Source organism: Piliocolobus tephrosceles, chromosome 9 (genome assembly GCF_002776525.5).
Source record: "Piliocolobus tephrosceles isolate RC106 chromosome 9, ASM277652v3, whole genome shotgun sequence".
Taxonomy (NCBI): Eukaryota; Metazoa; Chordata; class Mammalia; order Primates; family Cercopithecidae; genus Piliocolobus; species Piliocolobus tephrosceles.
The window spans coordinates 20022707-20039309 of NC_045442.1; the positions used below are offsets into that span (position 1 = coordinate 20022707).

The 16603-nt window shown below is 46.5% G+C and overlaps 1 protein-coding gene across 1 annotated transcript in view; it reads right to left on the bottom strand.

Moving 5' to 3' along the window:
- The window catches only part of HABP2 (hyaluronan binding protein 2), a 35795-nt gene that overhangs the window by 3685 nt on the left and 15507 nt on the right, over positions 1 to 16603 (bottom strand). Inside the window, exons 3-11 of the mRNA XM_023206631.1 lie at positions 10699 to 10815; positions 9110 to 9217; positions 7835 to 7951; positions 6957 to 7076; positions 6296 to 6467; positions 4405 to 4502; positions 2967 to 3222; positions 1721 to 1863; positions 804 to 938 (exon numbers count right to left, since the gene is read on the bottom strand). Of these exons, the coding sequence (XP_023062399.1) occupies positions 804 to 938; positions 1721 to 1863; positions 2967 to 3222; positions 4405 to 4502; positions 6296 to 6467; positions 6957 to 7076; positions 7835 to 7951; positions 9110 to 9217; positions 10699 to 10815 (1266 nt within the window). The remainder of the gene's footprint in view (positions 1 to 803; positions 939 to 1720; positions 1864 to 2966; positions 3223 to 4404; positions 4503 to 6295; positions 6468 to 6956; positions 7077 to 7834; positions 7952 to 9109; positions 9218 to 10698; positions 10816 to 16603) is intronic.

Here is a 16603-nt window from a genome sequence, read left to right on the forward strand (position 1 = left end):
AAAAAAAAAAAAAAAAAAAAAAAAAAAAAAAAAAAAAAAAAAGTAATTCTCACTATTCATTATTAAGGACAAGATTTGGGAAGGAAGAGTAATATATTTTGAGTATTTGGAAAAGACATGAAATACTCTTCTGATTTTATTGAGTAGAGGGTATAATCTTGCCAGTACTATGAGGAAAGTAATCCTTGGTTACTTTTTAAAATGAGACCAGATCCTAAAGACAAATCAATAGCTGGATTTAACACAATTTTATAGAATGTCTACTGTGTGGAGAACCCCAACCAAAATACTGTGAGACAGACAGAGATGAATGGGGCCTGACCCCCATCTTCCAGGGGCTGACTTAATGAATGTCTCTGTAGAATTCTGTCATCTCCTGTGATCATGCTTGCAAACCTAGGATGTAAGTATGATTATTAAGAAACTAAAACTCAGTTGTTCAAATGACAAAGTCAAGAACTGAATACTAGTCTGTCTGACTCAAAAATCCATGATCTTTCCTCTTTCCAATCTACCTAGGGAGGGAGAAAGGTCTCCATAGATGCAGGGTCAATGCTTGGTAAAATCCAAGTATTTAGGGGTAGGGGCCAGGGACAGATACGGAGATCAGAGAAAAATCAGGGAAGGCTCCCTGCAGGTGGAGGAATTTAACCAGATCTTGATCAATGAGGCAGATGCTTTCTTTGGTGGATGCATCTTGAATATGACACTCATTTCAACTTCAAAAGGGCAGTTGAGTTGGGCCTTTCTTCTCTGGTTGATGTAGTTCACCTAAGTCATGGGAGAGTGCATGGCCAACTCACCTGTTTCTGTAACACCCCAGCCAGAGATGTGGCACTCACTCCCAGAGGGAAAGGACCCATCAGGCAAGCACACGGTCTTCACATATTTGGATTCCAGAGCACAGTGACCATCCACCGGCTTTAACTTGAGCAATGCTAGGTGGAGAGAGAGGTAGAAAATGGGTGTGATGTCACCTCTTTGTCAAAGAAGCACCAGCTTCAAGGTGGCCACAGCAAAGCCCCACCCACCCCTGCCATGCCTGAAAAGCTTCTTCCACGGTCATTTCATATTTTGAACTTCCACCTGGGAAGGAGTAGCACTTCAGGGCGAGAGTCATGTCAAGAAATAATAATTGACTTTGAAATCACTTTTAATCCATTTTTTAAGAAACAGGCCATTAGCGGGAAAAAAAGGCTACTGAGGAAGGAGAGAGAGGTGGTGGGGGGGATCCTCACGATAAGGGAAATGGGGTACAGAACTGAGCAGCCAGTAGCTAGGAATGTCATTGCATTTGCACTGGAGCACCCGCCAGGGGCTAGGGACCAGGCATGCCTGCACGCACATTGTGTCACCTGACACATAAGAAGCTAAGAGTTGTGCATCAGTGTTTCCATTTCATAGAAGAGAAAAGAGGGCTCAGGGAGGTGAGCTGGCTCCTGGTGAGAAAGTTGGGAAGCTGGGATTCCAGGCCAAGCCCATTCCATAGCACAATGTTCCTAGCACAGCTTGCCCTCAGTTTAAGAGCATATGCGCATTTATCCACATTTATACATACCCTCAAAAACTAAAAAGCTCTGGAACACATTCCCGACCTCACAGGGTCCACAGGGACCAAAAACAATCAAGAGCACCTTCTAGAACCAAACTTCAGCTTTCCGTTCATAGAGAAATCCACCCAGGACAAGACCCTCAGGAGAGCCATGAAAGAGAAACTTGCCAATATCATTGTGGGGAATCTCGTCTCTTTCATTGTAGTGGCTGTACTTGAATATCTTCTCCACCCTAAAGCTTTGCTCATGAAATTCTTCTTTCTTCAGGTCCTGGTCCCCTAGCACTACCTTTAGATGTCTGGTTTTTATGCTGCAAGGGAAAATGAGATGGTCAGGAAGGCTCTGCTTCTGCTCAGCTGTGTGGCCTTTGGCAAATCTGACCTTCTGCAGACTCAGCGTCCTCATCTGTAACCCTTGTCTCACTCACAGGACTCTGCTACCCTTGTCTCACTCACAAGACTCTGCTGTGGTGGGGTCCAAATAAGGTTATGGAAGGCAAGTGCTTTATTAACAGAAGCAAGCTCCAAATGTAAGCTAACTTTCACTCACTTCTCATGGGAGACCTCCCATTGTCCCTAGGCCTTCCAAAGAAACAGCCATTGCCATCTTGAACCAGTCTTCTAAAATCCATTGGCAGGTGCTAATGTTTGCCTGCTTGACCTCTCTTGAAGAGCAGCTCCTAGAATCTCAGAGAAATCATTTACTTCAAGGTGAACTGGAAGACCTTCGTGGCCACCTCCAAAACCCAGGCTTTGTTGGACTAGCCTTGACCATGAGCATAGGGAGCTCAGAAGGGGGTGACTCTTCAGCTCCCCAGAAGTTACTTGCTTCTCTAAAGCACACAAGAGGCATGGATGAAGACACCTGACTCAGAAAGGTCACTGGTGATGGCATCAGACAGAGGAGCATGCTTTCCTCTGTTCAGGGCAGGACAAAAGAAGTCAAAGAAGCAGATAGAATGGGGTTTCCATCTTCCTTGTCCACTTGACTTTCCATACGACTTTAGGCAAGGTAAAGGCAGAATCCCAAGGTTCAAGATCCTCACTTACAAAAAGGGAATAACAATATTTTCCTCCATAAATATTTCCTCAGCACTTGCTATGTACGAAGGCACACTCAAGACACTGGAGATCCCACAATTAACAAAACAGATAAAAATCCCTGACCTTCCTCAGCTTGTCCTCCAGCAGACAGCTTTGAGGATTAAATGTCATTTAATAAATGCTGTGCCCATGGTAAACATTCCAGACATGGTAGCTGTTTTCCCTCTGGCTTTCAGGAGCCATTCTTTTGCCCTTGAACAGATCAGAACCCCTAATGCTGCCAGAGCTACCAAGATGTTGCTCAGAGGGGAAGGGAAGAGCACCCCCAGGCACTTAAGCCACCCTGGTCCCTGTCCCAGCCAGCACCTACTCGGTGCAGTGGGCAGCAGTGAGCACCCAGCAGGGGTGGATCAGCGCCCCTCCACAGAAGTGGCCCTGGGGCATGGACACGGTCAGAGGCAGCGAGGACTGGAGGGACGCCTGCCATGGGTGCTTGCCCGCTGTGCTCTTAAAGCCTCCATAGATTCTCTTGATCTTCCTCTCTGCTATCTCAGTCTTTCCGCAGGAGTCAAACCCCAGAAGCTTGGTTGATGGCTCAGTGGGGATTTCCTCTGGGTAGGCAATGTCTGTGGGACACAAGAAAGACAAATTGTGCCTTTCAGCCTCCCTCCAGTTCCTCAGCAGGGCTCAGGCAGAGGTATGACTCTGAGTCCAGCAGCTGAGCAGGGGTCCAGAGCTGAGAGACTGCACCGGTGCACACAGGGTGGGCATGCAGTAGGTGCACAGTTGATATTTGTAGAATACATTGCGTAACATAAAGCAAGTCTATAGAATTAACAATGCAGATTTTTTTCTTCCATTTCAAAGTATGTGACTCCTAAGATTGACATATACACACATACATTATGTTTATGTAAATATACAAATCCATCACTGGGTATTTACTCTACATTGACAAAGGCCCCACAATTATAAGTGTGCATGATCACTGTGCCTTTCATTATTAGTACACAATTACAATTGTGGAGGCTTTTTCAGGGTAGAGGGGAGGGTATTCAGATGAACTAGAATAGGTGAGATAAAACGTTTGCACAGATGACTGTGATACAAAAGGAGAGAGCAGTAAATGTTGTATAGATGTCGCCTTGTTCGGTTCCTTGGGATTTGTAAGGAGGCAGAGATAACATTTTACTTGAGAAATCAAGGAGGACTTCCTGGAAGAGGGGATATTTGAGTTGGTTCTCAAAGAATAGTTGTATATGCACAAGAACAGATATGGGATAGAGCGTTATAGACAAAAGCGACCATAAGACCAAAGGTGCATATATGAAACTGCTCAGGGAGGGAATCCCACTGGTCAGGGTGAAAGGGCACATTGTTCCAGATGTGGGCACAGAGTGGGGCCAGGGCAGATGGCCAGGAAGACTGTGAGGCTGGAATTTGGATGCTTTGCATCCTGAGAGGCTATGGGGGCCCAGCCAGTTTGATCACCATTGTACACCCAGGGCCCAGCATAGTGGCTGGCAAACAGCAAGAGATGGGTAAATATCTGTTGAGGGCACGGATTTGGAGTCAGAAACCGTGAGTTTAGAGTTGGACTACCTGACCTGAACCCACAAAGGTATCCAGACCTGCTTGGCATCCTGGTGGGTGCAGATGGTTGGGCAGGTGGGCTGGCAATGGGCTGTGAATTGATAAAGCAAGTGTGGAGAAAGAATGGGGTGAGGGAGGGACCAGGTGCCAGGGACATCTCCCTACAAATCTCCATCCCCCCACCCCCTGGGCGTCTGAACAGCCATGGCCTTTACCTTGGGCTGCGCAGGCTGAGACATCACAGTATTCCCATTTCACCTTGTCATTGCTAACTTTAATAAAGCACCAGGGCTTTTTGTCCGCGTCTGGGTTTCTAAAATACAAAACAAAACAACTCAGAGTCAAGGCTTGGTGAACCCACTGGATCTTATTAAAGAACCTTTGCATAAGAACGTGCCAGGCTTTTGTGCTCCTCCGGGACCACATTTTTTTGAATCCTCCAACAGGTTATAAAACCTTAGCACAGAAGGGTGTTTATAGTTTTTTGGCAAAACCTTGACTTCCAGAGGAAAATCTCAAGGACAAGGAAGCAGTCCCAAGTCTCATGCCAGATCCACAGGACGTATCAAATTATTTGTAGGAAAAGAAATGAGATCCCTGTTGAAGACCTTTCCACGTCAGGAGAGTAAAATCGTCACATAAACATGGTGAGAGTTGGGTTCCTCTGCCTGAGCCTTTGAATTTTATGTATGGGAATCCTCTGAGAAAGGCTACCAAGAGGTCCCCCTCCTCACTGCCCCTGAAGACAGCTACACAAAGGGAACAGCTCAAGGTGAGAGGAAGTGGAAGGTACTAGTGTTTTGTGAAAAAAAAATCTTCATGGCCAAGTGCAGTGGCTCATGCTTGTAATCCTAGCATTTTGGGAGGCCAAGGCAGGTGGATCATGAGGTCAGGAGTTCAAGACCAGGCTGGCCAAGATGGTAAAACCCATCTCTACTAAAAATACAAAAATTAGCCAGGTCTGGTGTTGTGTGCCTGTAATCCCAGCTGCTTGGGAGGCTGAGGCTGGAGAATCGATTGAACCTGGAAGGCAGAGGTTGCAGTGAGCTAAGATGGTGCCATTGCACTCTAGCCTGGGTGACAGAGTGAGACTCCGTCTCAAAAAAAAAAAAAAAAAAAAAAAAAAAGTAAAGAAAAAAGAAAAAAAATCCTTATTTATGAAGCCAGTTCAAAACCACACAAAGACTTCCTCCCCTTAATCTGTAACTCATCTGACTCATTGGCCTTGGCTAGACAAAGGGTAGTGGCAGGAAGCCAACGGAGTGGCCTGGAGGCAGCAGAAAAGGAAGAAGGAAACTAGATCACCACCAGGGAGGGTGGTGGCATTACCCTCACATGGGAAAGCCTGAACATCTTTGGGTTAGAGACTGTCACCTTCGACAGATATTCCACTTGCTCTTCTCCATCCCTGCCTGGAAGTTATGTGGGCTCATGTGATTATTTCTGACCAACAAAGTATGTGTGGGAAGAGGATGTGTCCCTTCTAGGCTGAAGTAGTGAAAAACTCATGCTTCATTCCCCAGTCTCTTCTTGCCGATCCTGAGTATTTGAGTAGCCCTGTGGAGCTGAATCCGCTACCATCACCACCACCAACCCACATGATACTTGGAACATTAGTAAGAAATAGACTTTTTTTCTTTTCTTTTTTTTTTTTTTTTTGAGACAGGGTCTTTGTCACCCAGGCTGGAGTGCTGTGGTTCACTGCAGCCTTGACCTCCTGGGTTCAGAAGATCCTCCCATCTCAGCCTCCTGATTAGCTGGGGCTGCAGGTGCTGACCACCACATTCAGCTATTTTTTTTTTTTTTTTTTGTAGAGACAGGGCTTTGCCATTTTGTCCAGGCTGGTCTCGAACTCTTGGGCTCAAGCAATCTGCCTGCCTCAGCCTCCAAAAGTGCTATGATTACAGGCATGAACCACAGTGACCGACCCGGAAATAGAGTTTGATGTGTTTGAGCCACTGAGATTTGGCAGTTGTTTACTACGGCAGCATAACATTGCCTATCCTGAGTAAGAAAATCTTCCTAGAAAGGAGGATGATGAGTTGCAATGATCTGTTTTAAAATAAGTGACCAAAATCAACTGAGCATGAATAAGGTAACTGTTACCTGCAGAAATTGTGCTCCCCAATCCCATGGGTTTCAGCATCCTCCATAAACATGTTGTAATTCTCCTGCAAGAGGAGGTGGGAGTTCCAGTAAAGGCATGCATGCTGGTTGACTGTCCTATTCATTTTCCCTCGGTAAGAGTAGCCATCACCAACATAGCAGTCATCAGAACCTCCGAGAGAGCAGGTAGCAATGTGAGAACCAACAGCCACTGGCGTGCTGCTCCCAAAAAGGGCTTGGTGGGTATGTCAAGTGGTGAGAGAACTGGACCTGCATATTTATCACCCTGGGATTTCACCACAAATTTCAGAAAAAAAAAAGTGTTGAATGTCCGACATTTAATCCTGCTTAAAATATGAAATATAGTGGTTGTAGGGTGTGGGAGCTTAGTTCTTTAATTCTGGCTCACACAAGAACTGATGGAAGGTGGGCTAAGGCCTAGGGATGCCCAGGAGGTTTGACTTGCCTGCACTACACCCCAGTTTATTAGTTTCTTTACACAAAGCCAGACACACCCTATCCCCTTAGGCGAGAAGTCTGAGGCAATAGTAGAGTTTGGGAAACTTTATTTGAACCACATTCTGGCAAAAAAACCCAGAGAGAAAAAGGGCTCCAGAGGCCTCACTTGTGGCCCTGATGAGGTGGTGGCAGAGACCCATACCTATTTCACAGAATTTCCCCTTGAACTGGTCAGGACAGGCACAGGTGAACTTGGATCTCCGCTTATGCCGGGAGCAGGTACCACTATTCTGGCAGGGGTTTGGCCTGCACACAGGAACCACTGTGAACAAAGGAATGGGGCCAGGAAGACTCTTCAGTAGGAGTTGCAGCCCACGTCTGAGATGACAAGGAGACATTGGTGGCATTCTACTAGTGTCCATCCTTTCACGAAAGGTGGGTCACCAGAGGGGAAAGACAGATCCACTGACACTCTAGTAAGTGTACACAGAAGCCTTAAGAACGTGAGCTAACGTGGATGAAGCAGTATGGCTGGAGGCCAAGACTAAGTGCACTTAAGTAGATGGGTTACTCAGTAAGAAAACGAAGAAGCATGGTTGGAGCAGGAGTGCTGGGCCCCGTCTGAGCTAGGTAGAGCTCTGCCTGATGATACCCATGTGGCCATGAGCAAATGAGTTCACCTGTCTACATTTCAGGCTCTTCATCTGTAAAACTCTTCCTTGAGGTGTTTTTGGAGAATGCAAAAGAGAACGTATGTTTCCTGAGACAATGCCTGCCTCACAGCAGGGACTCAATATGTATTAATTCCCCTACTTGGTCCCCCTCAGGAATAGATCAGGGTCTACTTCCTGGAAGAAGTGTTTCAAGATGATTCTTTTTGGATGGGAAGGGACACAGACCAGTCAACTCCCACTGAATTGAGTCAATCCAGGGATAATTAATCTTTAGAAATCCTAGGGAAAGGGACCATCTTGGATGCCTGCCACAAAAACATCAGGTGCATCTGGCCTTCCATGCAGAAGGGTGCAGGTAAAAATAGGGCACAGAGAGCCTAGCGTCGAAGGGGCCTCCACCACTTACCTTGGGAGCAGCTGGGGCCTGTGTAAGGGTGTTTGCAGACACAGCGGTAGTAGGGAGGACTCTGGGTAATGAGACATTGGCCCCGGCCACATGGGTTGTCCTTGCACGTGTTTTGCACTGTAGGAGATCCATAGAGAAGTGGGAGCAAAACATAAGACACTCTTTGGGGCACATTTTCCTTAGAGGGATACATGTGCTATACAATGTTTGGGGATGGGGTGACTGACAGGGTTTGTAGCCTTGTCCGTGGTCCTGAAACACTAGGCTACGCCAGGACAAGACTTCTGTCTAATTTTGGGGTCATAGCAGATTGTCTCCCACGTTGTTTCCCATGCCCATAGTCTTAATTTTTCTATCTTAATAAAAACATTGATAATTGTTACACCTTCAACAAACAGCTGCAATGTTAGTCCCTCCATTTTCTAGCTAACTTCAGAGTGCTTTTACAGTTTTGTCACTTTTCTGAGAAGTTGAGTGAGCCCAGACACTGTGTTTAACTCGATATTCTCAACCATCCTGAAAAATTTATTGAAGAAATTGCACGATTGAAAATGAAAAGAATAAGTGAAGAGGGCACCAAGGGAAGAAGTCAACCACAAAGCCATACATACACCTAAGACCCCCCCTTGCCCTCCACCAAGTAAGATTGTTGCTAGAGCAGCCTGAATCCAGATTTTCTCTAGGGGTACAATTAGCCCCTAGGAGTCCTATTCTTGAAGCTTTATTCCACGGCCTCATGTTATGCCCACAAGACTTCACTAACCGCAGACACAGTGAGGATGGCAGAATGAAAGAGCATGGTCCAGAAGTCAGGCACGAGGGCTCTAATTTCTGCTCTACACCTAGCTAGCTGTGTGACCTTGATCAAAGGCCCTCACTCTCTGGGTTACCTTTCTCTGACTGGGTTGGGTCTCATGTGCCCTGAGATCCTCCCTGCTCTCCCATTTGAGGACAACATTGCTCTGTTGCAGCTAGACAAAACACTCTAAGTATAAAGTCCTGGTTTGCAATACATCTTGGTTAAAGTCCAGCTCTTATCCCCTCTCACCCTCAATCTTCCCATCTGGAGAATGGATGTACTAGTTCCATCTCACAGTGCAGGGGTGAGGATCCAGTGAGAGGCTGCCTGGGACCCTGCAGAGGAATCCACTATGCATGATACAGTATTTGCAGTTATAATCCTTTCCATGGCATCATGCAGTGCTTTCTCACACCGAAAGGACCACTTCTTGTTTAACTCAGAGGAAAGAGTGGATCTAGTGATGATGCACCCACCTTTCTGACACTTATTCCCAGAGAAAGGGGCCAGGCAGCTGCATGTGAATGTCCTCCCATGAACGAGGCAGTCCCCACCGTGTTCACAGGGGTTGGGCTGGCACGGATCTAAGACACATGACAAGAAGGCAATGTCGGTAAGGAATGGCAGGTGAGAAGCCCCCCACTTTTTCATCTAGTTTCAGTCTCCTGCCCCAAATGAGAGAGTAACTACCAAGCCAGAAACTGGGGAAAGCAGGAAAACACACATTGTCCTTAAACAGCAAGGAAAACTGCAGTCACCTGACCAGAGAAAGGGATTCAGGTTAGTGAGAGGAGAGGCGAGAAGGAACCACGACTGTCTCCCCTCGGCCTGGCTTTGGATGGGGCCTTTCTCATTGAGAAACTCCCCTTTTCCCTCATCAGTGTTTTTCTCCTCCCAGTCTTGCTGGGAGTGCCACAGGGTCTGTCTCTGATGCTGAAGGTATTTCACAAGCCTGAAGACCTCCCCTACTTCCAGTGCCCAGGGGTGGAGGTCAGGAGTGGGGAAAGAAAACCCACCCCTAATGAAACGCAAGCTTTCTGAACATCAGGAGAGAAGACCAAAGGCAAGAGGGTGACAGAAGAATTGGCGGCGAGGAGGAAATGACCCAGTGGCCTTCATCTTTCTTCAACTACTTGTTCAGTTAGATTTTGTCATATTTCATCTGTGCCTGTGGCTTTCATGGTTGTCTGAATGGATCTTCCCTTGGGGAATTCTTTATCCTTCTGTTCACACACATTGTTCTTTGGTTCAGGAACTAGGATCCCTGGGCCCTGCTCTTGTTTTGATGGTCCCTTCTGATGTTCCCCCATGCCCTGTATCTTGGCCCTGCCTTCCAGGCCACTTTGCACAGTTACACAGCTTTTATTCCAGCTGCTAAGTGCTTTCCATTCCTTCTCCTGGTTTAGTCACATGGCATTGCTTGGACCCAGCTTCTTATTTTCTTTTCTGTCCCATTGCTGGGGTTAAGAAGCCACAAAAATAAAAACAAGTGTGGTAGGATCACATGTGTGTGAACACACACACACATGCACACACACACACAATCTAACAACTGTGGAAAGCTTCTAAAGAGTGAAGGGAGAAAGAAAAAGTTGAAAGGGAAGGAAAAGTCCTGGCAAAGGCAGGAGGGAAGGAAAGTCCCAAAGCTGAATGTGTACATGCTACAGTCTGGTGTTCAAGGCTGACATGGACTTTCTGCATCCTTAGGGTCTGACCTGTAATCTAAGATATGGGAATGGTTTTGAACACAGCTGCTATTCACAGCATCAGGAAACCCGGACAATGTTGCATTAACTTGCTGCCTGACCTTGGCCAAGTCATCTCCTCTCTTAGCCTCACTTACCTCATCTGTCATTTGAGGGTAGGGGAGATGGTCTCTAAGAACCTCCCCAGTCCTCACAGCGTATGAATCTAACAGAAGAAAAGCCAGTCCACATAATTTCTTCCATAGCTATTTTACAATGCTGGTCAGAGAGGAGTAGAGAGAGGCCCTTGCATGTGGTCCCATGTACACTCCCCTCTGTCCTTCTCCCAGGAGAGTCCCTGAAAGAGATTTGGTACCTACCAGCTTGGTCCTCAGTGTAGTACCAGTCAGGATTCTCAGGGTGGGTAAGTGTGCTACTGGTATTCTCTTCCTGATTATAATCCTCGTAGCTGTAGTCATACTGGTCAGGGGTCCAGTCTGCATGGTGGTAACAGGACAGAAGAAATCCTAATCATTCTACTTAAATAGGTCAGCATTTTACTTAGTTGGACACCTTTTCCCCAAAGAATTCAAAGTCCTGCAGGAGGAATCATGTGTCTCTCCAGTTCTGCACAGTGAGGGGAATGGAAAAGAGGGCTCAGGCTTTGCATCTTTTCACTTGGGGCATGTTATGACCAGCCAAGGTGGTGTTGACATTTAGCAGGGTCATGAGCACCTGATTGGAAGTGAAGAGAAGAAGCCAAGTTCCAGCTTTCTACTCCCTTGACCTTGGGTAAGCCAACTGTATTATCGAGTCTTGGTTTTCTCATCTTTGAACAGCAGGAAGAGGACTGGGACCTAGCACATCTACAGGGTCCTACATGGGGTCTGCCTGGGGTCAGATTACACTATACTTGAGTGCCTGGTTGGCTTATCCTGTGAATAATATTTCTTGATGGGACTTCATTTGTCACCAAGTTGAATGAAATCAAAGAAAACTCATCATTTTCCTTTTGATCATGGCATCAAACTACTCCCAAGCAGTATCTACAGAGTCATTTTAACAGATAACATTTATTGAGCCTTTACTATGTACCATGCCCTGTGCTAAGCACTTCACATGCACCGTCTAACTTCATCTTCATAAAAATCTAGGAGGTGTATTGTTCACTCTAAGTTGAGAAACCTGAGGCTGACAGAGATCGAGTAACTCGGCCAAGGTCACATAGCTACTAAAGGGCAGGATATGAACTATGGCAGTTTGTCTCCATATAACCCCTAAATCTCACTGGTTCAACTACAGCACTCAACTGTTTCAACTGGTGCCTTACATTGCCTCGGATATTCCCACACTTACCCTTGGGAAAACGTGTCCCACCATCCCCACGGAGTATCCAGCCTGACCATTAGGAATTTCCCAAGGATAACCTTGTAAAAGTTTATGGATCTTGCCTACGGTTGTAAACCTTACACTAGACTGGTCATTGGGGAAAAAACAGGTATGTGTAAGGTTAGCTGGACTCAAGCTCTTTGTGCTCTGGGGCCTTGTAGGGAGATCCTGGTAGCTCTGTGGCTGGTAGGTCTGTGGAAGTTTGGGATTTGAAGAAAATCAGGTTGACTTTGCTCTCTCCAGCCGGCGGGAGTATGGCAAGTCGGCAAGTTGAAGCTGCAAGGAAGCTGTCCAGAGATGCATATGATAATGAGGCGGGAGCAAATGCAGATAGCTGACTTGAAAAGGCCCTCCTACGGAGCCAGCTGATGGCTTGGAGGATGGCACTTTACCTAAGCCTGATTATCAACCACATTATCTTACTCGTCTCTCAGTCATTCTGTTAGTCTTTATCTCTCTGGCTTTTGAAAAATCGACTTTTGCACAATGGCTGTTTTATATTTCCCATTAAAATGGAACTAGCTTTTTATTTCTTTTTTGAATACTCCAACTCTGGTTTCTTGCCAAAGTTTCACCTCATTTATCACAGTGTCAAGTCAAGACTCCCTTGGCTTGCTCATTATTTCTCCCGAACTGCTTTTCCCCGCTATGAAAATGCTCCCGGGGGAGGCCACCTTTTTAGGGCTGAGGATCCAGGTTGAAGATAAGGCCATTGTCTTCCTGGAGCAAATAAAGTTTTCCTCCATCTAGCATGATAAAGCAGAGAAAGAGAGGGAGAAATTGAGAAAAAAAAATGTTTTTCTGAGTTTGACATGAAAGATTTCAAACTGACATTTAGGAGAGACAATGGGGTTTGGTAATGAGATGATTGCATTGCTTTGTTATTTCTTTTTCTTTGGAGAGTTTATTTTTGTTTTCTAACAGGCGTTTATAGATAAGTGCCCTTTAGGTTGTTTCTGTAATTTCTCCCATCTCTCCCACAGGTTGGCAGTCAGATCGGCTAATCTTGGCGAGGCCATTAAGAATTACTTCTTTTGCAGATATTTAGAAATGGGGAAGATTCTAATGTAGATGGTATGGTGTGACTTTTCCAGGTGACGAGGGATGAATGATATGTCTGTTAGAGGATTTTGACTTGAATCCAGACCTATTAACAAGGTCTGCTCACCTCTCAGTGAAGCCAAAGAAGAAATAAAATACATAGGCTTTGAATCATATTCCTGCTAAGAAAGTCTTCCTATTCTCTAGGGCCCGTGGGCCTCAGTGGAGATGGATAGAGCCAGCAGAGCTCAGTGGCCCCAGATAGCCAGGGTGGAAGAAGCCAACTAGCTGGTGGATATGCAAGGAAAGTCACCAAGATCCTTTCCATTTGGGATGGGCTGCCATGTGATTCGAAGGTGCTTTATCGGAGCATCATCTGAGAGAGTTTCTCCACTTCCAGGCTTAAACCTTATTTTGTCTTTCCCATTATGTTGGCACTTAATCCTATTGTCTGTGTAAGTAACTTGTCTTGTGAACCTACAACGGACCAAGTGTTATGCCAGGTGCAGGATGGCATTGGGAATGGTGGAGAGTTATAACAAATAAGAGTAGGATGTGGCCTTGCCCTCAAGGAAGCCTCCAGCCAAGGTTGGGTAGGGGATGAAAGCCAGCTAAGGAAGGAGATTAAAGAGCAGTGAAGAGGTGAGGGAGCTAGAAGTGACCAAGTCTAGGCCTGGCGCCCTCAAGTTCCACAGTGAAACTCTGCCTTGGTATGAGCCAATCTGACGAGAAAAATAGCCCTTGATTCTCCACCCCCCAGTACCCATACCCTTTGCAATGTGACTTTTCAGCTTCTCCCACCAAGAGATTGAGTCAGTTTCCCTGCCCTTGGTTCTGGGTTGACCTTAGGACATGCTTTGGCCAATAATAGCATGTGTGATGGAAGGATGGTGTGCCAGCTCAGAGCCTGGGCCCCAAGAAGTCTTGCTCTCTCTTGACTCGCTCTCTCTCCGGATCCTGGACCCATGTGACTGCCATGTGAACAGTTTGGCCTATTCTGCAAGAGCGTATGAGAACACGTGGACAACAGCTGGCCTAGTGGTCCTAGCTGAGGCCTCAGACACAAAAGAAAGCCCAGTCAATATTCAGCAAGATAAGACGCCAGCCAATCTGCCAGCTTCTGCAGACACATGAGCAAGCCCAGTCAGGATCAACTGAGCCTGACTCAGCCCAGAAGAACTGCCCAGCTGAACCCAGCCAAGACTATCAACCCAAAGAATTGTGACCTAAATACATGGTCAGTGGTTTAAGCTACTGAGTTTGGGGTAGTGTATTATGCAATAATAACAAACCGACACACAGGACTTGATTGATATTAGATTGCTAATGGGCTAAGAATTTTAGATACAAGAGCATTCCTCTGTGGCCCAGTTGGCTGGAGAGTTTTAAGTGTCACAGCTGGATCTCAGATGGCACCTCTATCTTGGGTATTTGGTCTATCTTATTTGTTTCCTCCAACTAGATAGTTTCTTAAGAGGAAGGGCCATTTCCATTCCTCTTTTAACCCCAGAGTGCCCAGCACAAAGCCCTACCTGTAGTTAATGCATGTGATTGACAGATTTATTTTTCCCTTAGTGGTCAAGCCTTCCTGCCTTCTGATTGGCCTGCATGCAGCTTTGCTGGCCGAAAAGATGGTGCCTGCTTAAAGCAGAGCAAATAGGGAATTTCAGTAAGAAACTGTGTGAGAAATGGGTCAAATGTACTTGGCAAAGAAAATACCTGATGAACTCTGTGGAAATCTAGAAACTCGTTCACATATTTTCCTGGGGAGAGAGGGACAGCAGCCTGACGTACATTTTGGTGCCACTGGTAGATTGTAGAAAAACAGTTCAGGTTTAAACACAGATTATTTGTAAGTTTCTCTAGGCTACAGAAAAGGGAAGAGCTTTGGGAAAGAAAGGGGCAGGTGTTCGAGCATTTTCTATCAGGAATAAAAAGAAATTCTTGTGTGTTTGTCTAGTTTTCAGAGTCTGTTTCTAGAAATTATCAGGAAGGATCATGACAGTATCCTGAGTTAAGCCAAATTATCCTAATAATAGGTTATAATGTGCTGAGTATTTTCTAAGTATCAGACACTAAACTAAATAAATGTGGTTACCCACAATCTTACTTCACCCTAAAGCAACCCTATGGCATAGGTCCTATTTTGCAGATAAGGAAAAATGAAGGCCAAAGGAGATGACATCATAACCCAGGTCTACCTAACTCCAGGTCTTATTTGCCTTTTTACGATCCTGGAACCTCTTACAGGTTTGGATTTCATGAAACTCCATGGGTTTTAGCTTTCAGGAAGTAACATGCATTGGGAAACCTTCTTAAGCTCATGTTCTGGGTCCCTTGACCAGGATTAACTCGGTCCATGTTCGGGGTCTCTCAGAAAATGCTCAGAGTTCCTGCGATGGGGGCTTTGCAGCTGCTCTGGTTAAGGAGCTTGCCAGATGTGTGGAACGGAATCAGAATCCCCGGAATGTCGTCCCTGTTGGCGTCATCCATCACTGTGGCACAGACGGCTCCTCTGAGGGCCTCCTCCAAACCCCAGCCCTGTCGGCCTGCATTTGACGCTTCCAATCTGGCTGGCGGGGCAAGCCCAGCAGAGACTCTCGCTGGCAGGCAGTAGGACAGCTGATGGATGGGCTCAGCCTGCATTGCTGGGCAGAGCCAAGCCAGCTTTGAAGAGGCATTTCCACAGGCCTGCTGGCTGTTGTGGCACCTGCTTTGGGGAGATGGGCAGAGTCTGTGCTGTTTGCTGGCTACCTCCTCCACCACCCATTGGGGACTGTGGACTGGGCACCTTCTGCTCCAGCAAGGCCCTCACTGTGCGCTGTCTCCAGCAAGACCAACCAAAGAAGCAGCTTGCCCGTGGGCACGAGCATGGGGTCTCCTTCGCCACACGGTTGTCTAGAGCCAGCAGGGAGCTGACAAATACCATCAAAGCACAACCCCTTTGAAAGGTTAAGTCAGATACTGAACAGGGATGTTTTTAAACTGAATCTACTCTTTGCAAAAAGGCCCAACCTTGACATCTCAGCCCATTCCCCGGAGGCTATGACATCTCGAGATGGACTCTGGATCCCGGGAGCAGTCTGCTTCGGGGTCTGTTCATGCACACACCGAACTGTCTGAAGCTGTTGACAGAGTTCTTGTAGGGCCCAGTTTCTTGAGAATTAAATTCAATACTCTTCACTCCCTATAAGTGGTTTTTCAGCCTGTGCTTAAAAAGCCTCCAGTGATGGGAAACTCATTACCTCCTGAGAAACCAATGGTCCATTCAGATTTCTGGACAACTCTGATGGTGAGAAAGTTCTTCCTGTTGGCAGATCAAATCTGACCCTGTAGCTCCCAGTCTGTTTGATTAAAGCTATAAATCTATGGGCACATAGGCTAACTCCACTCCCTTTCCATGATCTCTGTTCAGTAGGGCCACTGCTTACAGTTGTTCGAGTTGTTCACTGCACAATTCCAGGGTGTCATGAACTCACTGAAGATGTCTCTTACAACTTTCTGGCAGCTGGCAGTAAAGTCAAGGGCCTTTGAGTCTTCTGCACTTCCTTTTCTTCCACTGTGTCACCCCGTAGCTTCTACAGCCCAGTATCCCTGAAAATCAGACCCAAGGATCCCCTTCAGTGGTGCCTGAGCAGTTTGTGCTCAAGGCTGGGGAAGAGGCCACCCTTCCAGTCCCTTGGTCTCAGCTCCTCCCTGGACTCCTTGTGTGGGTGGTGGTGTGGCCGTCAGCTAGGGGATAACTCTCTGAAATACATGCCTTTGGAGGAACGGAACTAGGTGTCATTGAATAGCCTTTGTGTTGGGGAAAGACACAGATTTTCTCAAAACCCCACATGCCATGCCCATATACAC